At 33.4% G+C, this 24,194-nt stretch overlaps 1 protein-coding gene across 6 annotated transcripts in view; it reads left to right on the top strand.

Moving 5' to 3' along the window:
* The window catches only part of LOC148944162 (uncharacterized), a 51,967-nt gene extending 35,937 nt beyond the window's left edge, over nucleotides 1–16,030 (top strand). For 3 of the 6 annotated variants that reach the window (XM_089100039.1, XM_089100041.1, XM_089100044.1), the window contains exons 2-3: nucleotides 14,018–14,967; nucleotides 15,891–16,030. In XM_089100039.1, coding sequence (XP_088956165.1) covers nucleotides 14,165–14,965 — 801 coding nt within the window. In that variant the 5' untranslated portion in view covers nucleotides 14,018–14,164 and the 3' untranslated portion in view covers nucleotides 14,966–14,967; nucleotides 15,891–16,030. Of the gene's footprint in view, nucleotides 1–12,076; nucleotides 12,193–12,307; nucleotides 12,328–14,017; nucleotides 14,968–15,890 lie in introns of those variants that run through there. The other 3 variants (XM_089100042.1, XM_089100043.1, XM_089100040.1) reach the window with 3 other exon arrangements.
* Nucleotides 16,031–24,194: the final 8,164 nt, after the last annotated feature.

The following is a 24,194-nucleotide window of genomic DNA, read 5'->3' as shown; positions in this document are numbered from 1 at the left end:
GGAAGAGTGAGAGAGACATGACGTGCCATGCTAAGTGAGCCAGCCTAAATGAACCTCACTTTTTGTAAGTCTCTCTCACTATGTTCGTTTGTGTAGGTGGATGTGTTGCCATCTATAAAGTAAAGTAAAAAGATGGCAGCAGTTGAAATAGCGAAAAGAAGTGGCCTTCTATGCTTTCTCACGTGTAAAAAACTCACTTTTTTATTTGACTGACTCCATGGTACTCCATGGCTGAACAATGACACTAGTTTTTAAGACTTTTCTTTGTATTTGGAAGTGATGGTATCAAGAACATAAACTTAAAAAGTTTTTCATCTCTTAGATCCGTGTACATTAGGTTGAATTAAGAGCAAAATTGCTTTTTTATTAATTTTTGATACTCATGAAAATAATATGTTTTTTCGTCTCTTGAATCCATATGTCTAAGGCTGAATTAAGACTTTTCTTTATATCTGAAAGCTTTGCTACCATGGACAAAAAATTAAAATGTTCTCCGACTCTTGGATCCGTGTACCTTAGGTTCAATTTAGAGCAAAAGTGCCTTTTTATTAATTTTTGATACTCACTCATCAATTAAAAGACTTGAGAATTGCCAAGTAGTCGAGTTTGTTCTGCGCCAATGTGTTTTCTTATCAATTTTTTATACAATGTAGCTGGGTTTGTTCTATGCACACGTGCTTTTTTTATTAATTTTTTTTACTTAGTCATCAATCAAAAGCCTTGGAATTTACCAAGTAGTTGAGTTTGTATGCATAAGGTTTTTTTTAATTAATTTTTGATACTCAGTCATCAATCAAAAGACTTGGAATTTACAATGTACCTGAAATTGTTCTAAGCATAAGGTTTTCTTATTTATTTTTTATACCCACTCATCAATGAAAAGACTTGGAATTTACAAAGTAGCTGAGTTTGTTCTAAGCAAAAGTGATTTTGTATTAATTGTTGATATTCAGTCATCAACTGAAAGACTTGGAATTTACCAAGTAGTTGAGTTTTCCCTTTGCTAAAGTGCTTTTTCATTAATTTTTGTTACTACCTCACCAATTGAAAGACTTGGAATTTACCAAGTAGCTAAGTTTGTTCAATGCTAAAGCGTTTTTTTTATTAATTTTTGATAGTCAGTCATCAATTAAAAGACTTGGAGTTTACCATGTAGTTGAGTTTGTTCTATGAAAAGTACTTTTTTGTCAATTTTTGATACTCAGTCATCAATTAATTTACTTTGAATTTACCCCTTAGTTGAGTTTGTTCTATGCAAAAGTGTTTTCTTATTATTTTTTGATACTCTGTCATCAATCAAAAGATATGGAATTTACCAATTAGTGTAATTTGTTCTATGCTAAAGTCCTTTTTTATTGATTTTTTTACTCAATCACCAAGACAAAGACTTGGAATTTATTAAGTAGTTGAGTTTGTTCTATGCAGAAGTGTTTTCTGATTAATTTGCTTTGCTTGTTCATCGATTAAAAGACATGGCATTTACCAAGTAGTTGAGTTTGTTGTACGCTAAAGTGTTTTTTATTGATTTTTGTTACTCACTCACCAATTGAAGATCTTGGAATTTACAAAGTGGTTGAGTTTATTCTATGCAAAAGTGCTTTTTTAGACATTTTTGTTACTCAGTCACCTATTAAACGATTTAGAATTTACCAAGTAGTTAAGTTTTTTCTATACAAAAGTGTTTTCTTATTGATTTTTGATACTCTTTGATCAATCAAAAGACATGGAATTTATTAAGTAGTTGAGTTTGTTCTATGCTAAAGTGCTTTTTTATTAATTTTTTTACTCTCTCACCAATTGAAATACATGGAATTTACCAAGTAGTTGAGTTTGCTCTATGCTAAAGTGCTTAATTATTAATTTTTGTTAGTCACTCACCAATTGAAAGAGTTGGAGTGCACTAAGTAGTTGAGTTTGTTCTATGTTAAAGGGCTTTTTTTTTTTATTAATTTTCGTTCCTCACTCACCAATTGAAAGACTTGGAATTTACCAAGTGGTTGAGTTTGTTCTATACAAAAGTGTTTTATTATTAATTTATGGTACTCTGTCATCAACTAAAGGACATGGAATTTACCAAGTAGTTGAGTTTGCTCTATACTAAAGTGCCTTTTCATTAGATTTTGTTACTCACCCACCAATTGAAAGACTTGGAAGTTACCAAGTTGTTGAGCTTGTTCCATGCAAAAGTGCTTTTTTATTCATTTTTGTTACTCAGTTACCTATTAAAAGATTTGGAATTTACCAAGCAGTTGAGTATGTTCTATACAAAAGTGTTTTCTTACTGATACTCACTAAAGACATGGAATTTACCAATTAGCTGAGTTTTTTCTATGCTAAAGTGATTTTGTAATAATTTTTCATACTCACTCACCAATTGAAAAACTTGGAATTTACCAAGTAGTTGGGTTTATTCTATGCAAATTTGTTCCCTTATTAATTTTTGATCCTTGCTCATCAGTTAAAAAATTTCGAATTTACCAAGTAGCTGAGTCTGTTCTATGCAAATTGTTTTTTTAATAATTTTTGACACTCGGTCATAAATTAAAAGACTTGGAATTTGCCATGTAGCTGAGTTTGTTCTATGCATAAGTTTTATTTTTTATTAATTTTAATTTTCAGTTATCAATTAAAATATTTGTAATTTACCAAGTAGTTGACTTTGTTCTATGCAAAAATGTTTTCATATTAATTTTTGATACTCAGTCACCAATTAAAAGACTTGGAATTTACCAATTAGTTGAGTTTGTTCTATGTTAAACTGTTTTCTTATTAATATGTGATACTCTGTCATCAATTAAGACATGAAATTTACCAAGTAGCTGATTTTTGTTCTATGCTAAAGTTATTTTTTATTAATTTATTATTCTCACTCACCAATTAAATGATTTTGAATGTACCAAGTAGTTGAGTTTGTTCTATTCTAAGGTGTTTATTTATTAATTTTTCCTACTCATTGAAAGACATGGAATTTACCAAGTAGCTGAGTTTCTTCTATGTAAATGGGCTTTTTTATTAATTTTTGATACCCAATAAAGACATGGAATTTGCAAAGTAGATGATTTTGTTCTGTGCTAAAGTCCTTTTAACTAATTTTTGATACTCACTCACCAATTAAAAGAATTTAAAATTACCAAGTAGCTGAATTTGTTCTATGCTGAAGTTCTTTTTTTTAATATTTTTTGCTTAGTCGTCAATTAAAAGACTTGGAATTTACAATAAAGTTGAGTTTGTTCTATTCATAAGTTTTTTTTTATTGATTTTTGGTACTCACTCATCAATTAAAAGACTTGGAATTTACCAAGTAGCTGAGTTTGTACTATGCATAAGGTTTTTTTTTATGAATTTAAGATAGTCACTCATTAATTAAAAGACTTGAAATTTAACAAGTTTTTGAAATTTTTTGAATTTGAAATTTTTGAAAGTTTGTTCTGCGCTAAAGTGTTTTTTTTATTAATTTTTGATATTCTGTCATCAATTAAAAGATTTGGAATTCACCTAGCAGTTGATTCTGTTCTATGCAAAAGTGCTTTTTTATTATTTTTTTTATGCTTAGTCACCTATTAAAAGACTTCTATTATATACATAAGTCTTTTCTTATTAATTTTTGATACTATGTCATTAATTAAAAGACATGGAATTTACAAAGTAGCTGAGTTTTTTCTATGCTTAAGTGCTGTTTTATGAATTTTAGATACTCACTCACCAATTGAAAGACTTGGAATTTACCAAGTAGTTGAGTTTGTTCTATGCAAATGTGTTATTAATTTTTGATAATCGCTCATCAGTTAAAAGATTTGAAATTTACCAAGTAGCTGAGTCTGTTCTATTCCAAAGTGCTATTTTATTAATTGTTGATACTCACTCATCAATTAAAAGATCTGGAATTTACAAAATAGTTGGGTTTTTTTTCTATGCAAAAGTGCTTTTTAATAATTTCTGACACTGAGTCATAAATTAAAAGACTTGGAATTTGCCATGTAGTTGACTTTGTTCTGTGCATAAATTTTATTTTTTATGAATTTTTGATTTTCAGTCATCAATTAAAAGATTTGGAATTTAACAAGTAGTTGAGTTTCTTCTATGCAAAAGTGTTTTCATACGAATTTTTGATACTCAGTCACCAATTAAAAGACTTTACCAAGTAGTAGAGTTTGTTCTATGTTAAACTGTTTTCTTATCAATGTGTGATACTCTGTCATCAATTAAAAGACATGGAATTTACCAAGTAGCTGAGTTTGTACTATGCATAAGGTTTTTTTTTATGAATTTAAGATATTCACTCATTAATTAAAAGACTTGAAATTTAACAAGTTTTTGAAATTTTTTGAATTTGAAATTTTTGAAAGTTTGTTCTGTGCTAAAGTGTTTTTTTTATTAATTTTTGATATTCTGTCATCAATTAAAAGATCTGGAATTCACCTAGCAGTTGATTCTGTTCTATGCAAAAGTGCTTTTTTATTAATTTTTTATGCTTAGTCACCTATTAAAAGACTTCTATTATATACATAAGTCTTTTCTTATTAATTTTTGATACTATGTCATTAATTAAAAGACATGGAATTTACAAAGTAGCTGAGTTTTTTCTATACTTAAGTACTGTTTTATTAATTTTAGATACTCACTCACCAATTGAAAGACTTGGAATTTACCAAGTAGTTGAGTTTGTTCTATGCAAATGTGTTATTAATTTTTGATAATCGCTCATCAGTTAAAAGATTTGAAATTTACCAAGTAGCTGAGTCTCTTCTATTCCAAAGTGCTATTTTATTAATTGTTGATACTCACTCATCAATTAAAAGATCTGGAATTTACAAAATAGTTGGGTTTTTTTCTATGCAAAAGTGCTTTTTAATAATTTCTGACACTGAGTCATAAATTAAAAGACTTGGAATTTGCCATGTAGTTGACTTTGTTCTGTGCATAAATTTTATTTCTTATGAATTTTTGATTTTCAGTCATCAATTAAAAGATTTGGAATTTAACAAGTAGTTGAGTTTCTTCTATACAAAAGTGTTTTCATACGAATTTTTGATACTCAGTCACCAATTAAAAGACTTTACCAAGTAGTAGAGTTTGTTCTATGTTAAACTGTTTTCTTATCAATGTGTGATACTCTGTCATCAATTAAATGATATGGAATTTACCAAGTAGCTGAGTTTTGTTCTATGCAAAAGTTCTTTTTTATTAATTTTTTATACTCACTCACCAAATAAAAGATTTGAAATATACCATGTAGTTGATTTTGTTCAATGCTAAGGTGCTTTTTATGACTTTTTCATACTCACTCACCAATTGAAAGACTTGGAATTTACCAAGTAGCAGAGTTTGTTCTATGCAAATGTGCTTTTTTTTATTATTTTTTGATACTCACTACAGACATGGAATTTACCTAGTAAATGGGTTTGTTCTGTGCTAAAGTCCTTTTTTATTAATTTTTGATACTCACTCACCGATTAAAAGACTTTGAATTTACCAAGTAGCTGAGTTTGTTCTATGCTAAAGTTCTTTTTTACTATAGTTTTTTACTATATAGTTGAGTTTGTTCTATGCTTAAGTTTTTTTCATTAATTTTTGTCAATCAGTCATCAATTAAAAGACTTGGAATTTACCAAGTAGCTGAGTTTGTACTATGTATAAGGTTTTTTTGTATTAATTTAAGATATTCACTCATCAATAAAAACACTTGAAATTTACCAAGTTTTGAATTTTTTTGAATTTGAAATTTTGGAAAGTTTTTCTGTGCTAAAGTGTTTTTAATTTATGTTTGATACTCTGTCATCAATTAAAGAATTTGGAATTTACCAAGCAGTTGAGTTTGTTCTATGCAAAAGTGCTTTTTATTTTTGATGCTTAGTCACCTATTAAAAGACTTCTGTTATATACAAATGTATTTTCTTATTAATTTTTGATACTATGTCATTAATTAAAAGAAACGGAATTTACCAAGTAGCTAAGTTTGTTCTATGCTTAAGTGTTTTTTTTATTAAATCTTGATACTCACATACCAAATGAAAGACTTAGAGTTTACCAAGTAGTTGAGTTTGTTCTATGCAAATGTGTTTTGTTATTAATTTTTATACTCACTCATCAATTAAAAGATTTGGAATTTACCAAGTAGCTGAGTCTGTTTTATGCAAAAGTGTTTTTTTTTAATATTTTTTTATACTTACAAATCAATTAAAAGATTTGGACTTTACCAAGTAGTTGAGTTTGTTCTATGCAAAAGTGTTTTTCTTTTATTAATTTTTGATTCTACTCTCTCACTCTCTCTGCCTGTGTTTCTGGGCGGGTGTTTGCCAGTCTCTGTGCCTGACTTTGTCGGTTTTATGTCTGAATCTAAGTATTTGTATGTGTTTTCGTCTCTCTCACTCTCTTTGCCTGTGTGCCTAGGTGGGTTTTCTTGTCCCAGTGCCTGTCTTTGATTGTTTGAATGTCTGAATTTATGTACTTGTGTGTGCTTTTGTCTCTCACACTCTCTGTGCCTGTGTGTCTGGGCGGGTCTTTGCTTGTCCCAGTGCCTGTCTTTGTCTGTTTCTATGTCTGAATCTATGTATTTGTATGTGTTTTGTCTCTCTCACTCTCTGTGCCTGTGTGTCTGGGTGGGTGTTTGCTTGTCCCAGTGTCTTTCATTGTTGGTTTTTATGTCTGAATCTATGTATTTGTATATGTTTTTGTCTCTTACACTGTCTTTGCATGAGTGTCTGTTTGGGTGTTTGCCTGTCCCAGTGTCTGTCTTTGGCGGTTTTTATATCTGAATTTATGTGTTTGTATCCGTTTTTGTCTCTCTCACTCTCTAGGCCTGAGTGTCTAGGTGAGAGGATAATCATTATACCTTGCAAAGACTTTGATAATGCAATACAAGATTGTGTAATACTTTTCAAGATTTGGTAATCTCATGTAAATGAAACTACAAACATTATTTTTCTAATCGAAAAAAATCATGACAGACACATTTATATAATCCTTCTTTTTTACTTTTAAAACATTATGGGTGTTTTTTGTTTGCTAAATGTATATTTGATGTGATTTTATGACATAGAAAAAAAAATAAAAAAAACAATGTAAAAAAAGTAGGGTGGGTGCGGGAGTGGGCCTGGAGGGGCAGGCGTGGAGGGGCCTTGAGGGGGGATTGAGGTTTCGGGCCCCTGGAAGAGGGGGGAGGGTTGTGGATATTGTCTGTCCAATATGCATCTCAAATCATCTTGGTATTTATATTCTCAGGAGGATGCAATAAATGATGCCCCGAAACAGATCACTGTTAGCATCTACCAAAAAATCAATTGATAAATCACATTTGCAAATAACTTGTTACGATATTGTGACGCTTAACATCAGTTAGCCAACGTCCCGGAATCATTACACTGAATATATTTCTAAAATCATAATATTTTCAATGGCTTGTTTGCTCAGTTTAGTAACATAACGGTCTTTTATCTTAGGAACTTGTGGGTCTCACGTTCGATTCCTACATCAAATAAAAATTTCATAAGATCAATGGGAAGTTGCTGAGAAGCTACAAAACATGTTTTCTTGTCGGAATAATTACCTATGTGTCTTGTCGTAGTACATATCATTTCTGGCATTGATAAAATTTGTTTCCAAAGAAATGAAGGATGGATGTTTATGTGTATTGTGAGGTATTTATTCGAATTTTTATGTGTATGGAGGTATATGTATGAATGTAAGGATGTTTATGGTATTGGTGTTTATTTGATGTTTATTGAATGGATGTTTATGTGTATGGATGTGTGGATGTTATTGTATTGATAGTGTTGTGTATTGATGTAAGCTTGATTATGTATACTGATGCATGGTTGGTTATGTTTATTCATGTAAGGTCGGGGTACTGCCCTGTTCGAGTGCATACAGTGATCCCAAGGGTAGTGTGTGCTTAAACGGCATACACAGTAAGGGGTACTTTCTGCTAGAATGTTTTAATAAAATAATGGAGTATTGTCTGTTAGTGCGTAGTAATACAATAAGGGGGTGCTGTCTGCTAGTACGTATTAATAATATAAGAGGGTACTGTTTGCTTGGAATAGGGCACCGCTTGTGTGATGGGAGTACTGTCTTGTACCTTAGATTGACACAATAAGGGGGTACTGGCCGCGTGTAGTGCATACAGAGATTCCGGGGTAGTGCCCACTTGTAGTGCATACAGTATATACTGATGGAAAAGAAAACTTGTCGCCATCTATAACTGCAATTAACAATAAAGCCATCTATGACTTTGGTTGTGTATGTGGCAACACTGGGGAAATCGCCGTTAAACCTTCTTCATGATCTTAAATGACTATAGAATAGCCCCATAGGGCCTGTTAAACTCATTAATACAATACTTCCTATACTTTAAAGCCCTTTCCCGCAAAAGGCATAGTTATTGGGTCTTTTAACTATGATGAACAAAATGGTCATCTCAAAATTCTTATCGTACGATTTTGGGGAAAAAGGGGGAGGGGGCCTATTTACCCTCTAATTTTTTGGTCACTTAAAAACTGAACTAGAACTGTTAATTTCCGTTCGAATGAGCCCTCTCCCGATATTTTAGGACGACTGGGTCGTTACGATCACGCCTGGAAAAAAATAATAATAAAATAAATAAACATGCACCCGTGATCTTTCTTCTGGCAAAAAATACAAAATTCCACATTTTTGCAGACAGTAACTTAAATTCTATACAGTAGGGTTCTCTGATATGCTGTATCAGATGGTGTAGTTTTCATTGAGATTGCTCGACTTTTAGGGGACCTTTCCCCCTTTTTTCGAAAATCAGGAAAATTTTCTCTGGCTCGTAACCTTTGATGGGTAAGACTAAACTTAATGAAACTTATATATTTGAAATTTGCATAAAAATCCAATTCTTTTGATATATCTATTGGTATCAAAATTCCGTTCTTTAGATTTTCGGTTACTATTGAGCCGGGTCGCTCCTTACTTACTGTTCGTTACCACGAACTGTTTGATATGGCTCTTCATTTTTCTTTGAAAAACATATTTTTGGAAAGCTTTTTCAATTAATTTCTGCTTGTGTTTTATTATCAAAATTCCAAGTTCAACATCGAAGTATCAAATCATTAAAGTGGTGTTTTTTTGGCAGCATTAAATTTCAAAGCTCAACATCTTCCTCCAGATTCTCTGGAAGTAGTCACCAATAGATGTAGCAGCAGTTGCAAGAAGTCGAGGTCACAGTTGAAAGTAGTCAAAGCTGCAGTCACAACTAGCCTTATTTGCAGCTGCAATAAAAACAGTAGTAGTAGTAGAAGAAAGTTCCAAGTTAATACCCTCACTTGTTCCTAAGATCTTGGATATAGGCCTTTTTGATAATTTGGATACACATAGGTTCTTTTTTATTTAGTTCGACATTCTCCTCAACATTTCTCGAATTTTTTCATCAATAACTTTAGCCTTTTTGAACACATTCAAGATCAAACATTACTCCTTTTTCTGTACCGTGAGTAACATGTGATATATTTAAAATACAAAAATTATTTCTTTCTAAAGATAATTTCGACTTCCCCTAATTAAGTTTAAATCCCGTTTCCAAGAGTCTAAATTCTTAATCAGCAAAAAGAAAAACTGCCTTTTAGATTCAGCCAAACCTCGGCGCTAATCACGGGAGACGGTTTTGAATTTCGCCGAGAAGTTCGGTAATAAAAAATCACTAAATACAATGTTTCTCAGGAAGCTAAAGTTATAACGTTTAATCATCAGAAATATTTAAAACAAATTATTGGACGACCGGTTCGCATAATGTAGTGAGTTTGCGAACATAGTTACAAAATAGCGGCCCCCTCCACAGGACTTGGGCCAGTCGTGAAAAAGCTGGTAAAGCACAGGAGTTATGTTTTTGTGATATAGTGAAAAAAACTGTTTTTCGTTTCAATTATGGATTGTCTCTATTGCCATCAACATTATTTTTGAGAGCCAATTTAATCCTTGCCCTTGTTGTCGTCATTTGAAGTGAAGCACTGTTGTACACCTAAATGTAAGTCTCAATAAAACTATTGCTTTTCTATTTGTGTTTATTTTATATGTTTGTATCTAGTCGCACGGCAGGTAATTAGTTCGTATGTCTCCATCGGTAGCGCTCCCAGGAATCTGATTTCTACATAACATTAGAGGTAATTGACAAAAAGATACTCGAGGAAGCGAGGTCACGCTCCCGGATTGATAGTTGGAGGATTTCTAACCTACTACAATTATGCATTTTATTTTCTCGCTTTAAGCGAGTGACGCGATCGGTATACCGCTTTAAGGAATAATATTACATATGACACAGTCTTTAACGCTATAAGTGGCGCGATTGGAGAACTTGTATGGTGCAAGTTCACAGCTTTAAGGTATAATATTACATTGTCGCAGTCAATCTTTATTACCACAATTAACACCAGTCAAAATTTTTTTCACTTAACCTATTTTGGGGGAGGCTATTATCTCCTATGAGATATTTGAAAGGGTTTTACTATAATTGCTTAGCGGCAATAGATCTAATCACTTTTCTTATATGTCTGTATCTTTCCAATGATTAAATTTAAATTACAAGGTTTATAGCCTAACTAGTTCGCATGTTTTCATCCAATTTCCGACCGTGCCATTTGTTCCGGGGTGATTTTTTTAAGCTACTTAATAGGCTAGGCAAGCTAAAAAAATAATGAGAAAATTAAAAGGTTCCGCCGGGGAATTTTACGATCGCATCATCTGAGCCGCTATAGCTTATCTCGTGCCGTTAAGGGCTACAACGACTACTATGGTACTCCTCCAACTTTATGATCGCGCCACAGCAATGGGGGGTAAAGTAAATTTATGACTGCACCACTCTCAATCTTTGAGAGAAAATAAAATGTGTAACTATATAAGCGTAACCTCTTTTCCTTGGGTTGTCTGAAACCAACATGATAATAATGTCGTTTTATTAAAACCAATGTTTATGTAGTATTATCAGTGTATCTTTTTATATTGTCTTGTTGGGTAAAATTCACCCCAAAATGCACCTAATCGTATTGATTATTATGTATTAAGACTACTTGATTTTAGAGAACGTGTGATTCTGCCTCGTTATTTTTATTACAGGAAATGGATCGACACATTAGAAATCGATCATTACAATGCATACTCCAGTGCAGATACAACCTAGTAGCATCTATTTTAGTCAGACCTCAACCAACGAAGAGTACTCACCATGGACTCCAGGCAATTTTCATCCCAGCTTCGTCTACGAAAATTATAGTTACCTTTGATCGTTGTTTCCTCGATCACGAACCATATTGCGTATCAGGTAACACTATACTTGAATCTCAGTATCCAGGGCATTATCGAACTATATAATCACATAAATCCTGAGAGCCCCATCGACCAGTACAAGATATATGTACATAAATATCACCCTTGATAATCATTATGGACCCATGTACCATACGACTTGATAGTCATGATATTTGATGACCCCAAAAAATTATTTATGGGTCACAGATTCACGCGTCGAATCCCTTTCGACCGTTTCTCGGAATCTATCTTATCACCTCGATTAAATTCGAAAAGTTAATATCTCTGTTATCCAATAAATGTTAAGAGATAATATCTGAAAAATGGACCTGGACATCAACCATTGAATTATAGAAACCAAAATTAACCCCAGTGACTAACATCTCAGTGACAATATACCCCTCCCACAAGTTAAAAACAATATGTTGAAGGATACACTAAAGTTTGATGTCGAACCATTCCAAATCCAAACACCAATTCCCCTGTGATTAACCAAGGAATCACCGCAAAAGTTAATAGACGCAAGCCAGGCACGAACAATTTTATAAGAGAACTGTAATCTCTAAGTGCACAAATGAACAATTTTATACGAAAATTACATTATCTATGTGCTTTAAAATATGCCAAAAATTATATGCTGAGAAGAAAATGAACGCAGTCCCAGTGTTCAACCCCTTAATGATAAGGCACCTTATGAACTATCAAAAAACAGCAGGTGAGAATGAACTCTGATATCAAAATTCCACACACCTGTATCTGGGAGCATCATTTCCAGTTTGACAATTGGAGAAGCAAGATGAGCTTAAACATGATCGAGCTGTTCGATGAAGAAACTATATCGTAAGTGTTTTAAAAATTTTGCCAAGACGAAAGGAGTGAAGGACCAGAATTTACAACAGAAGGATTGAGTACGCTAAAAAGACATGAATGGTAATGAAATAGTTGTGAATTTACAGATGTTACATTTTAATAACTTCGATAACTTAAAAATTTCAATATCCTATCAGTAATGTTACATAGCAAATATTCCCAGTGAAAGTGTTCTAATGTTCACCAGCGAACGTGGTAAACATAATATTGTATATTTTAAATCGTTCTTATATGTAGTGTTAGATGTTCAGATAGAGTTATGAGTGTCGTTATCGTACTATTCATTTAATTTAGCGTAGATAGGAAGCAGTGTGCCCTATAGTCAGCAAAATAAAAAAAAAACTTGTTAAGGTGAATTCTTAAAAAAATCTTATGTAAAGGTAGAATAGCCCCAACCTTGTTGGAAATGTAAAAGTAATCAGTGTTATATGCAGAAAAAAAATCTTTAGTATAGTAGCTAGGCTAGAACCATGAATAATCTTAGTCCGGTAGATGACAAAAAAATTTTTATCGCTACATTTCTAATGATCAATCCTGCATGTAAAAAAGGGGTCAGATTGCCAAATTTACACTTCTTGTTTTGGGGGTGCAGCGGCATGGCATCCCAAGAGGTTCAGCTTTTAGACGGTGAGAGTATTTCGAATAAAATGGTTTTTAATATCTTTATCAGTGTTAAAAAGAGAATCTAAAAGGGCAAGAGGATGGAAGGGCTACTGCTCTTCATTCTTTTTTCAACATGGCTCTGAACATACATTTTAACTTTCAACTTTACATCCCTAGCCGTTTCAGGGCGGGGGGGGGGGGGTTCAAACACTTTTTTGAGGGGGAGAGGGATTTCCTAGTGAGATAATTTTCCGTTGGGAGGGAAGCTCCGGGGGATGAACTTTGCAATGGAAATTTTAAACGGGGGGAATTTACCAAAACTTAACTACGAAATTCACTTTTTTTTGTCTTACTTTCTCTTTGGCGACTTAATTTTACATGTGAAGATCTTCTGTAGGAAATGCCCGGAGCAAATTTTCAGCAGGGTTAGAATTCTCTTGGGCATTTTCCATGGGAAAATTCTCCATGGAGGAATTGTCACCAGGAGAAATGTTCCATAGGAAATGTTTTCTCAGGAAAAACTTTCTATTAAGGGGGGGGGGAGGAGTTATATATCAGGTAAAATTTTCCCGCGTAAAAAGAATTACTAGCATGACTAAAAAAAATCTGAAAAAGTAAAGAAAAATGTCTTTTTTCAAACGAAAATATATTAAGGAAAATATTTCAGGTGGAGATATCCGCAAGAAATTTTCTAGGGGAATTTGCTGCAAATATAGAATTGTCCGGGGGTAATCTCCCAGGGGGATCTTACACGGGAGAAACTCTCCACAGAGAAATATTTTCATGGGGGTAGGGAATTTTTATGGAGAAGAGGGGGGGGGAGGGTAGATTTCCAGACATTATTTGAAAAACGATCAGAAATTCAATTAAAATTTTTCCCAATTACCTAAAAGCGAATCCTGAAAGACACAATTTAATCAAAATCAGAAGCTTTTTTAAAAGTACTAAAAAACTTAAATAATTTGAAGCCTTAGTTATATAGTGCTAATTCTAATAGTATTCATGATTCTTTTGATTCTGCTCTAAGCAGCCATGTTTTTGAGTTCCCAAAAAATCTTTTGCCAGTTGCCAAAAAAGCACTTAAAAACGGACAATAAATCATAAAGCATAGCAAGAATCCATTTTTATGATTATGTTTATTTGGAGAGAGAAGTAAACCCATAGGCCCTCTTCTTATGTATGAGGCTGCACCATGAATATTTCAATTCACTTAAATCATAATGCCTTCCAACGCTGACTTATTCTTATCATCCATCTTATCATTACTATTTTCTATTTTTAGTAGTACTGGATGAATGAATATCATTGTCAAAAAGAAATAAATAAACTCAGTTCTTGTAGTCACATCAACGTTGGATAAAACTACAAGCATATAGTCTGAAAAGAGCCGTAGAGAAAACTTAAATTGATAAAAGCAACATTACGATATATGATGGCCACTTCATGTGAAAGTGAGTTAATTGTTAAATATTCAATTAAACAACTTGAACAAATGGAAAACTTTGGACAGTTCCGGGTTATTGGACGCCTTGTACAACTGTCTCCAATAATGGGACCTGCCCCAGGTTTTGAAAAATGGGTGAGAATTGCGTTTGAAGATGACACTGGTATAATCATTATGGACTTATGGAATAAGTACGTTACAAAGCTTATAGAAGAAAATGCCCTGTCTTTGCAATTGGGTCAAATATACGAGGTTTGCTGCCCAGATATTATCAGGAGAAATCTTCATAGATTTTATGACCACTTTGGCCCTTTTTTTCGGCAAGGCTTAGTTCAAAAAGAACTAGTGGCAAATGAGTTTACTACTATAAAAGAAAAAGAAGAAATACTCCAGATACCCGAGTTTGAATTCAACTTTGTGAGAATCGGAGACATTGTATGTTCAGGCCAAGTAGGTGACATTGTTGATGTACAAGGTGTAGTTGTTGATCAGGTAACGTTCAGCGAAGGAGAAGAATATCCAAGAATAGTCCTAAATGTTGAAGATGCTTCTAATCAAAATATAAAAGTAAAAATATGGAAATGGTTGGGAATGGCTACTGAATATGAAGATTTAACCAAAAAAACTATAGCATTGAAAAATGCAGAAGTAAATTATTATAATGAGGAAACGGAACTGATGCTAAACGTAACAGCTGGAAGTCTAGTAATTGAGCCATCGCAGCTACTGCAACAACTGCAGGAGCAGGTAGAGACCAGGAAGATACTTAGAAGAACAGGCAGTTAAAGGTAAGTAAAACTTAAACATAGCATCGAGTAATAAATAGATATACCTCTTAAAAACAGCGATATATAAGAGTAATATATAAAAAAAGAAAATACATCTAAAAAAAATATTTATCAACTCTTAAAAAAAAGGGTCAATTACCGATTACCAAGCAAAATAGAAATTTGATTTTTTTTCCTTTTTTAAGACTAAACAGCTTAGGCCTACTACAAATTTTGACAGCTGGTGACAATAACCCTGATTCTATTTTTTTCTAGTTGACAAACAATTTTGACTAGTAAAATCTCCGGCACTTTTTGTCATTGAACGTGCTCTGTCTCTAACCCCCTCTTCCTGTTGCCTCCTTTTTTATTTTTTCTTTCCGTCAAAGCTAGTATTTAAAGCGCCAAGCAAAGTAAAAATGAATTCTGATTGCTTAAGCTGGTTAAGGGGAAATTTCCCAACTAGATATTTCTTATTAAGTATTTCTTAATTTACTAGGAAAAACTGTCAATCCAATCTTTAATCGAAAAGGGCGCCATATTCGTTTATGCAACTTTTGGGTGCCACCCCGAATGGGTGCCAAATTTAGACAAAACACGTAGGGGAAATATCTACAAAAATAAACTGAATAAAATAAATAAACTAAAGGGTGTAGTTGTCTTTGGGAACCTGCAGACTGTTTAGGTTTGAATTTTTACGGATAAACAGCATTGTCAAATTTAACCAATTATTTTTATCTATATATTTTGATAGTTAAACATGGCAACACTGAGGAAAATAATATAAACAACAACAGACCTAAACAAGAGTATAATAGCATATAATAACAATATATTTTAGTCCAGGGACATGTTTTTGTTATTTTTGACTTTCATAAGTGAAACCCTTTCTATTTACTTAATTTGATAATTTTCGTTCTTTATAATCTTTCTTTTTCTTCCAGATCCAATGAAGGGCAAAACAAGAACACGTAAACGACATCACAGACGGAAATCACACAATTAAACCTTCAATTAAATGTAGCAATTATTTGATGATTAGAAAAATAAATTTTAGATGGGAAATTTGTTAGTGCAATAAAATACCATAGTTTGTACATAGGTGTACAGACATCAACTCTACGGCAAATCAAAAATTGTAATGCTTTCTTGCGCTTTAAATATAATAATCTTTAAGCATAAATACTTGGGCATATCCCGATCTACCCAAATAGGAATTCTTGGCTACCAATTTGATGTTGAAGTTTCTTGACAAAAATAATCAAATTCTTTCAAAAATAGGGTAATTAGCAAATAAGAACTTAGAATACCATAAATATATTATGGGAAAAATATTCTTATGAAGAATAAAGAGCAAGTACAAAATAGTTTGAACTAGATGTCAAACGCAAAACGACTATAAATCACCTCACGCAAAATCGGCACTACCACCCCCTTAAGTCCCTCAAAGTCAAGTCAAGAGCACCATTTCTATGTTACTCAACGCTGATTAGGCTACACTACCTAGATGAAACCTTCATTTATCCAAATGATTTTCCCATTTGCAAGGAATAAATTTAAACGAAAGAAGCCACTGAGAAAGGTTAGTAGAATACTATATTAGTAAAACTAAATTAATTTGTTGCCATAAATACAGTGCTGATTCAAGGCTGACGAGTATATTTAAGAACACAGGGACTTAGAAGGAAGATTTCCTGACCCCAAGCAGGTGTGCTAATTCCCGAAAATATTGGGGGTCAAGGATTTTTTTCATTTTTCAAATAGATATAAAAAAGGTGAATTGAGCAAAAAGGTTATTTATCAAAATCTAGGGGGAGGGGCATTATACCAAAAAATGTATTTTTTTTAATCTAGGCAAAAGCCAGAATATTTTAAGATTTTCCTTGCTCCCTTTCCCCAATTGGCCCCTTAACCTCAAGTCAATCACAAAAGACAACTCCTGACTAATCACTCGACATCTGAAATTCTCCTAGGCATGCTTCCAGCATAGGAAACAACACTTAAGAAAAATAATCATGACTCACGGTAAAATAAAGTCAGCATGGACAAAAGGGTTGCAAACCCTTTATATAACGAAACAGATCAAAATTCACAACTCTTTTAAGTTCATACCTAGTCTATAGAATAAAACTTGCTGGAAGTGCTAACTTTATTCAATTTTAATTGTCTGTTGCCATTAAAATAGGATTTCGAGAGCATTCCCAAAATGTCCAGAATTGTTTTTGAGGGATTTATTCAGTATTGTAACAACCTATTTTCTATTTTTACGTTTTCTCTGTATTAATTACTAAAAAAAGTAAGGCATAAAAAAATATTTTATCTCACCATTCTACTATTCTCTTTAACAATGGAAAAACCACACTTCAAAAATGTATTCCTCTTTAAGGGGGATTTATGTATATCCCTGTTTATTACCCTTGGTAATACATCCATCATTATCAAAACTATGAAGAGAGTTAAAATTAAAGAAGGTAGGCTTTCGACATGAATTCCCTCGACACACGAAAAAAAAAAATATCGCTAGGAAAGGGCCTCAAGAACCTGAACGCTCCAAAATGGTTGGGATCTCTACCAGATTAAATAGTCCCTATTCGGACATATAAGTTGTAGTCCCTATAAGATGTTCAATACAGTCAAGCTGATATAACAAGGCAAAGAGGAGGAATAGGAAAAGGCTTTATGCACTCCTCAGTACATTAGCTTCGAATATTAACTGAAACTCTACCCCTCACACTTTAACCATATTAAACCACTTTTAATTTACTATCGCTTGGTAATTAACTTAGGGCCCACTTCGGAGTCTTTATCGTCACAAACTGTACCACTGTCCAAAATGCAGCCAAAAACACCTATGTGTAATCACCTATGCGAAATGTGTTTCACCTTTGGGTGAAGTGAGTTAACATCCGAGATTCAACTATTTACTCTATAGAAAATTTTGGTAGAAAAAATGATTTAAAAAATGATGGAATCGATTACTTAAGGTTTTATTCCAGATACAGGAAAATGACACATTGGAACATCGTATATAAGGCAGTAGAAAAAAGTGCTTGAAAACGGTGTTCTTAGAGTCCCAATCGAGTTGATACATCCTTCGAGAACTTATTAAGCTAAAAAAAAGTAAAGAGTTAATTGAAATGACATTTAATAAATTTAAGTACATTTTGGGCTATTAAATCCTGTATATAAATTACCAGGTAGAGTGATTTTCAATATTCTTACGTTAGTCCCTCCTCGTAAACACATAAAACACGCAGTTTCCACGAAGTCTCTCAAACAAGCAGCATATAATCAACAAATTTTGATTCAAAATGAATATATTTTCATGCAGCCAAAGCAAGGCCGTACCCGCGGGGGGGGGGGGGGGTTGTGACTAAGTTATCTTGACTAACAACTAGTTTTATCTGATAATCAAAAATCTCTCGTTTTGCAGATAGTGGATTTAGCTTTCTAACACATTTTGAACTTCATTGAATATTTTCTACCAAGATCCTTTTAGGGAAGGCTCTTTATCATCTCTTAAAAATTGTACCCCATCAAAATTTCTCAGATGAAGGGGGCCTGAAATATGAAAATCATAGGCAGAGCAATAGAACTGCCTAAGTAAAGAGCGATATGGGCACAATGCATTATTATTATTTTCTTTTTTTGGGTTTTAGACCAGGGCACTTCTTATCAAAGGAGGTGTCGTAGAATATCCGAAAAGGGTTTATTCGATTGAAAATTGAAAGGGCTAATGGCCTTTTTAATAGTCGAAAGTGATTGGAGGGCAGTATTGAATTAGAGTTCAAAGAGTTAACAGCTAAATAAGTTTCAATTCAGTCGGATAAAACACATGCTTAAAATCTCAACAGCTTAGCTGGCGTAACCAACTAGTTTGACCACTACTGTGTATTAGCGAACTGTTATAGCTGTGACGTCAGAATCTTTTTATTATCTATCAACGAGTGACCTTGTTTCACTAGTTATACCGGCGTTAGACCAGTCTCTGTGTAGCGATAAAAAAATAGACTGGCCTGTATTGTGGTAATAAAGATTGACCGCGTCAAATGTAATATTATGATTTAAAGCTGTGAACTTACACCTTATAAGTTTTCCGATAGCGCCACTCATAGCGCTAAGGACTGTGCCATCGAGGCCTGCGCCACAGTAATGGGGAGCACGGTTAATGGGTGACACGTCACTCTCAATCCTAGAGAGAAAATAAAATATGTAACAATATAAATGTAACCTCTTTTCCTTGAGATTTCTGGAGATCACATCCCTGGGAACGTACCTATGGAGGCATACGAACTAGTTACCAGCTGTGCGATTAGATACAGACATATAAAATAAAATAAACACAAATATAAAAGCAATAGTTTTATTGAACTTACACTTAGGTGTACAACAGTGCTTCACTTCAAATGACGACAACAAGGGCGAGGATTAAATTGGCTCTCAAAAATAATGTTGATGGCAATAGAGACAAACCATAATAGAAACAAAAAACATTTTTTTCACTATATCACAAAATATAACTTCTGCGCATTACCACCTTTTTCACGATGGGCCCAAGTCCTGTGGAGGGTGCTGCTATTTTGTAATTGTGTTTGCAGACTCACTACATTATGGAGACTCTTTATCCACTCATTTCTTTTTAATGTTTAGATGATTTAACCATTTATATCTCTCTTATAATTTAAAACTGCCTAATAGCAATTGTACCCAGCATCTTTTTTATTACCCACTGTCCCAGTGAAATTCAAAACTGAATGGCGTTATTTTTTGGCAGAAGCTAAAATGCAACTTCTCTTTTTGCTGATTAAGAAATATTCTTTTTTTGAAACTATATTTAAACTTAATTAGAGGAAGTCGAAATTATCTTTAGAAAGAAAAAGATTTTATTTTTTTGTATTTTAAATATATAACATTTTACTTACGGTACATATTACCCTTCCCATTATTTAATGACGTCCCGTCATTAGGACTTGCTTGCCCTTGGGTTTTTGAAATATTCGCTATTTATTAACTATTTATTCTAAATAATTTTCGTTGACATAGTATTATTTTATATTTTTATTTTAGCTTAATCAGGAGTGCTAAAAATTTTCTCTATTATTTTGTTATTTTATTATGCATCCCTATCTAAAGTTCATCTACTAGACTAAGATTATTTATGGTTCTAGCCTAGCTACTATACTAAAGATTTTTTTCTTTATTTTCATCTAACACTGATGACTTTAACATTTCCAACAAGGTTGGGGCTATTCTACCTTTACTTAAGATGTTTTGAGAATTCACCTTTTACAATCAATCAATCAATCATTTTATTGATACTAAACAATACAAGCTTTTTTTTATTTGGCTGACTATAGGGCACACTGCTTTTTATCTACGCTAAATTAAATGAATAATACGACAAAGCTACACATAACTCTATCTGAACATCTAACACTACATATAAGAACGATTTAAAACACACAATATTATGTTTACCACGTTCACTGGTAAACATTAGAGCACTTTCACTGGGGATGTTTGCTATGTAATATTAAAGATAGGATATTGGAAATTTTAAGTTATCGAAGTTATTAAAATGTACCATATGTAAATTCACACCTATTTCATCACCTTCATGTCTCATAGCGTACTCAATCCTTCTGTTGTAAATTATGGTCCTTCACTCTTTTCGTCTTGGCAAAATTTTTAAAGCACTTACGATATAGTTTTTTCACAGAAAAGTTTGAGCATGATTATGTTCATCTTGCACGAAAAGCTTTCTCTAATTATCAAATGGGAAATGATATACCCAGGTACAGGCGTGTGGAATTTTGATATCAGAGTTCATTCTCACCTGCTGTTTTTGGATAGTTCATAGGGTGTCTTATCATTAAGGGGTTGAACACTGGGACTGCGTTCATTTTCTTCTCAGCATATCATTCTTGGGATATTTTAAAGCACATAGGGAATGTAATTCTCGTATAAAATTGTTCATTTGTGTACTTAGTGATTATAGTTATCTTATAAAATTGTTCGTGCCTGGCTTGCGTCTATTAACTTTTGCGGTGATTCTTTGGTTAATCACAGGGGAATTGAAGTTTGGATTTGGAATGGGCCGACATCCAACTTTAGTGACTCCTTCAAAATATTGTCTTTAACTTGTGGGAGGGGTATATTGCCACTGAGGGGTTAGTCACTGGGGGTTAATTTTGGTTTTTGTAATTCAATGGTTGGTTTCCAGGTCCATTTATCTCAGAAATTATCTCGTAACATTTATGGGATAACAGAGATATTAACTTTTCGCATAGAAGTAATAGGATGGATTCCGAGAATTGTTCGAAAGGGATTCGACGCGTGAATCTGCGACACGTAAATAAATTTTAGGATCATCAAATATCATAACTATACAGTCGTATGGTATATGGATCCATAATGATTATCAAAGGTGATATTTGTGTACTTATATCTTGTACTGGTCGATCGGGTTCTCAGGATTTATGTGATTATATAGTTCGATAATGCACTGGATACGGAGATTCAATTATAGTGTTACCTGATACGTAATATGGTATGTGGTCGACGAAACAACGATCAAAAGGTAACTATAATTTTCGTAAACGAAGCTGGGATGAAAATTGCCTGGAGTCTACGGTGAGTACTCTTCGTTGGTTGAGGTATGATGAAAATAGATGCTACTAGTTTGTATCTGCACTGGACAACGCATTGTAATGATTGATTTCCAATATGTCAATCCACTTCCTGTAATAAAAATAACGAGGCAGAATCACACGTTCTTTAAAACAAGTTGTCATAATACATAATAAGCAATATAATTGGTTACTGTTGTGGTGAATTTTACACTACAAGACAATATTAAACAAATACATTGATACAAATAATTCGATTTTGACAAAACAACGTCATTGTCGTGTCAGTTTCAAATAAAACTATTTTCGTTGGGAAATCTAAAACATAGATTTCTTTTAATTCGTTTTTAGAAAGGAAACGACGATACAAGGCTTATTTAATTCTTCAACACTTATTTAATTCTCCCTTAGATTTAAAACAATCCTTTGAAAATAAGTTACCCTACATTGTTAAATTTGAGGTCTCAGTTTACAACATATTTCATGCCTTCATTGTTCACGTACGTCGGTGCTGTTTAAGAAACGCATGTTGCAGCGTCATAGCCACACGGTTTTACGTAAACGACACTTACTATGAGGGAACAAGACATAGCAAGGACGAGTGGAGACCTCTATACCCACTTGTTTTCTAATGTTCTCCCTTTTTCTTGGCTTAGACGTTCTCATGGGGTTCCGGGTTTAACTTCTGCATTTCAGCCGTTTCCCCGTGTTCTTCCTTTGGATTTTGCCTCCTTAGTCTTAGGATTTTTCCATAATTAAAAGTCAGTAAAATTCTCATGGTCAGGGAAATCGCAAATACGAAACATACGGTCAGTAGTATGTTCCACCAGAAATTGGTTGAGAATAATCCGTATCTGATATCCACATACGTTAATATCTGGTCCTCTTTTGTAAATAGGGGAATCTGGGAATCTAATGCTTCTCTTATTTTTGTAAGCCTTAATGTCCCTTTATTCTTTTCTATTTTGTACCATATCGAGGTTTTCATTTCCCCACTTTCTATATTTGGAATAGTGTACGACAGGTTAAGTGCCTTAAAATTGATTATTTTAGGACTTATTACATTTGCGCTTGTGATAATTAACGGCGTTTGAACATTTGACTCGTTAGTTACAAGTCGACGTCCTTGTTTTGTGGTTATCGTACCCACATCTTGTAATAGTAATTCTGTCCTGTAACTTGGATTTATTCTTTCTGTATTATTATAACAAGACAAAGTTCCAACAGTTTCTCGTGGAACAGAAAATAACCAAAGATCATTTCTAAGGTGTATGAATATTTCTCGTTTAGTACTCCCTATCACGGCTTCTTTCAGTTGGACTGGATACATCGTACTGGAATGGTACGGGTAGACTTTTTATATTGTGAGCTTGAGTTTTTAAGCTATTATTCCTTTGTGATGCCCAAGCATAAAAATCTTTTTTTTTGTATTTTTATGGGTATTTTAATCTGTCTGGTTTCTTAACCTTTCTACCTGACTGTGTCGTTACGTTTTCTTCTGTTTATTACGGTTTTTTCTTTTTAGGCTTTGCTAGCGAAATGAGATTAAATTTTTTGAATTGTTTTTTCAAAAATTCTTGCCCTTTTAATTTTGTTTCTTTCACGTGCGCAGCTGCTGAAGTCGGTTTTGATTTTCCTGTTTCTTTAATTACTATATTGTCTGATTCACCGCCAGACTCTTCGAAACTGGTTTCCGACAAATCCACATTAGAACTTTTAGAAGTGACATTTCGCACTTTTGAGGTATCACCTCCCCTTCCGTCGTAAATTTCTACTCCTCTGGAAGTAGAAGGTTTATTCTCTAAGTCCTCGCTTTGAGTTTTCAACTCGGGAGATTTGAAAGACTCTTGAGAGCTTTGAGAGGAATTAAAAGTTTTTGCAGGATTCCTACACTGTTTAAAAGCCATGTCTTCAGGGGGATGGGACATTCTTTTCACTAGGGGTTCCCTCCATGAAATCCACTGTTTAGGCTTGACCTTGGACACAGTTATTTCATGGTATTGGTCTTGCTGGTCATCCTTAGGATTTTGATTTTTAGGCAATGTACTTTCATTCTTTTTTACTGGGAAATTTATTAAATCCACAGCTTCTCGCAGATTTGTTTTAATTGAATCTTTGGGAGGAGTTTTCTCTACAATAATACCCGGAGTTTCTACCGTTCTGTTCAATTCCTCCTGTAAGGACAGGGGCCTCTCTATTGGCCTTTCGGGGGTAACCATATCGTCTGGAAATCTGTAGGGGGGACAAGGGGTCGAAATTCTATCAGAGAAAAATTGGGTTTTTGGAGATATCGTATAATCTAATTCTCCTGTGCGCTCTCATGATGAACTTTTTGGAACTTTTGGCGTTTTTTTCTCTCTGGTATTAGGGATTTTCCCTTAGAGATAACTAGATTTTTCATAGCTAAGAATTCTTCAAAGTTTTCCTCATCACTCTCATTCTCTAAATAGTCTTGCTTGAAATTAAAGGGTTTTATCTCTTGCAATCTTGATTTAGGGGGCTCATTTCCTGCATCTGACGAATCAGTAGACGGAGGACGTGATACCCATCTTTCTGGAAATTTGGTTCTTTTTATTCAGCTAACAGGCACCTTGTAAGTTCTTCCACTATCAGGGTTCT

Source organism: Artemia sp. Qi Xiang Cuo, chromosome 14, assembly GCF_049724085.1.
Source record: "Artemia sp. Qi Xiang Cuo chromosome 14, ASM4972408v1, whole genome shotgun sequence".
Classification (NCBI taxonomy): Eukaryota; Metazoa; Arthropoda; class Branchiopoda; order Anostraca; family Artemiidae; genus Artemia; species Artemia sp. Qi Xiang Cuo.
Note: the sequence above shows the minus strand (reverse complement) of the source record. Positions and strands in the feature narration are given on the sequence as shown.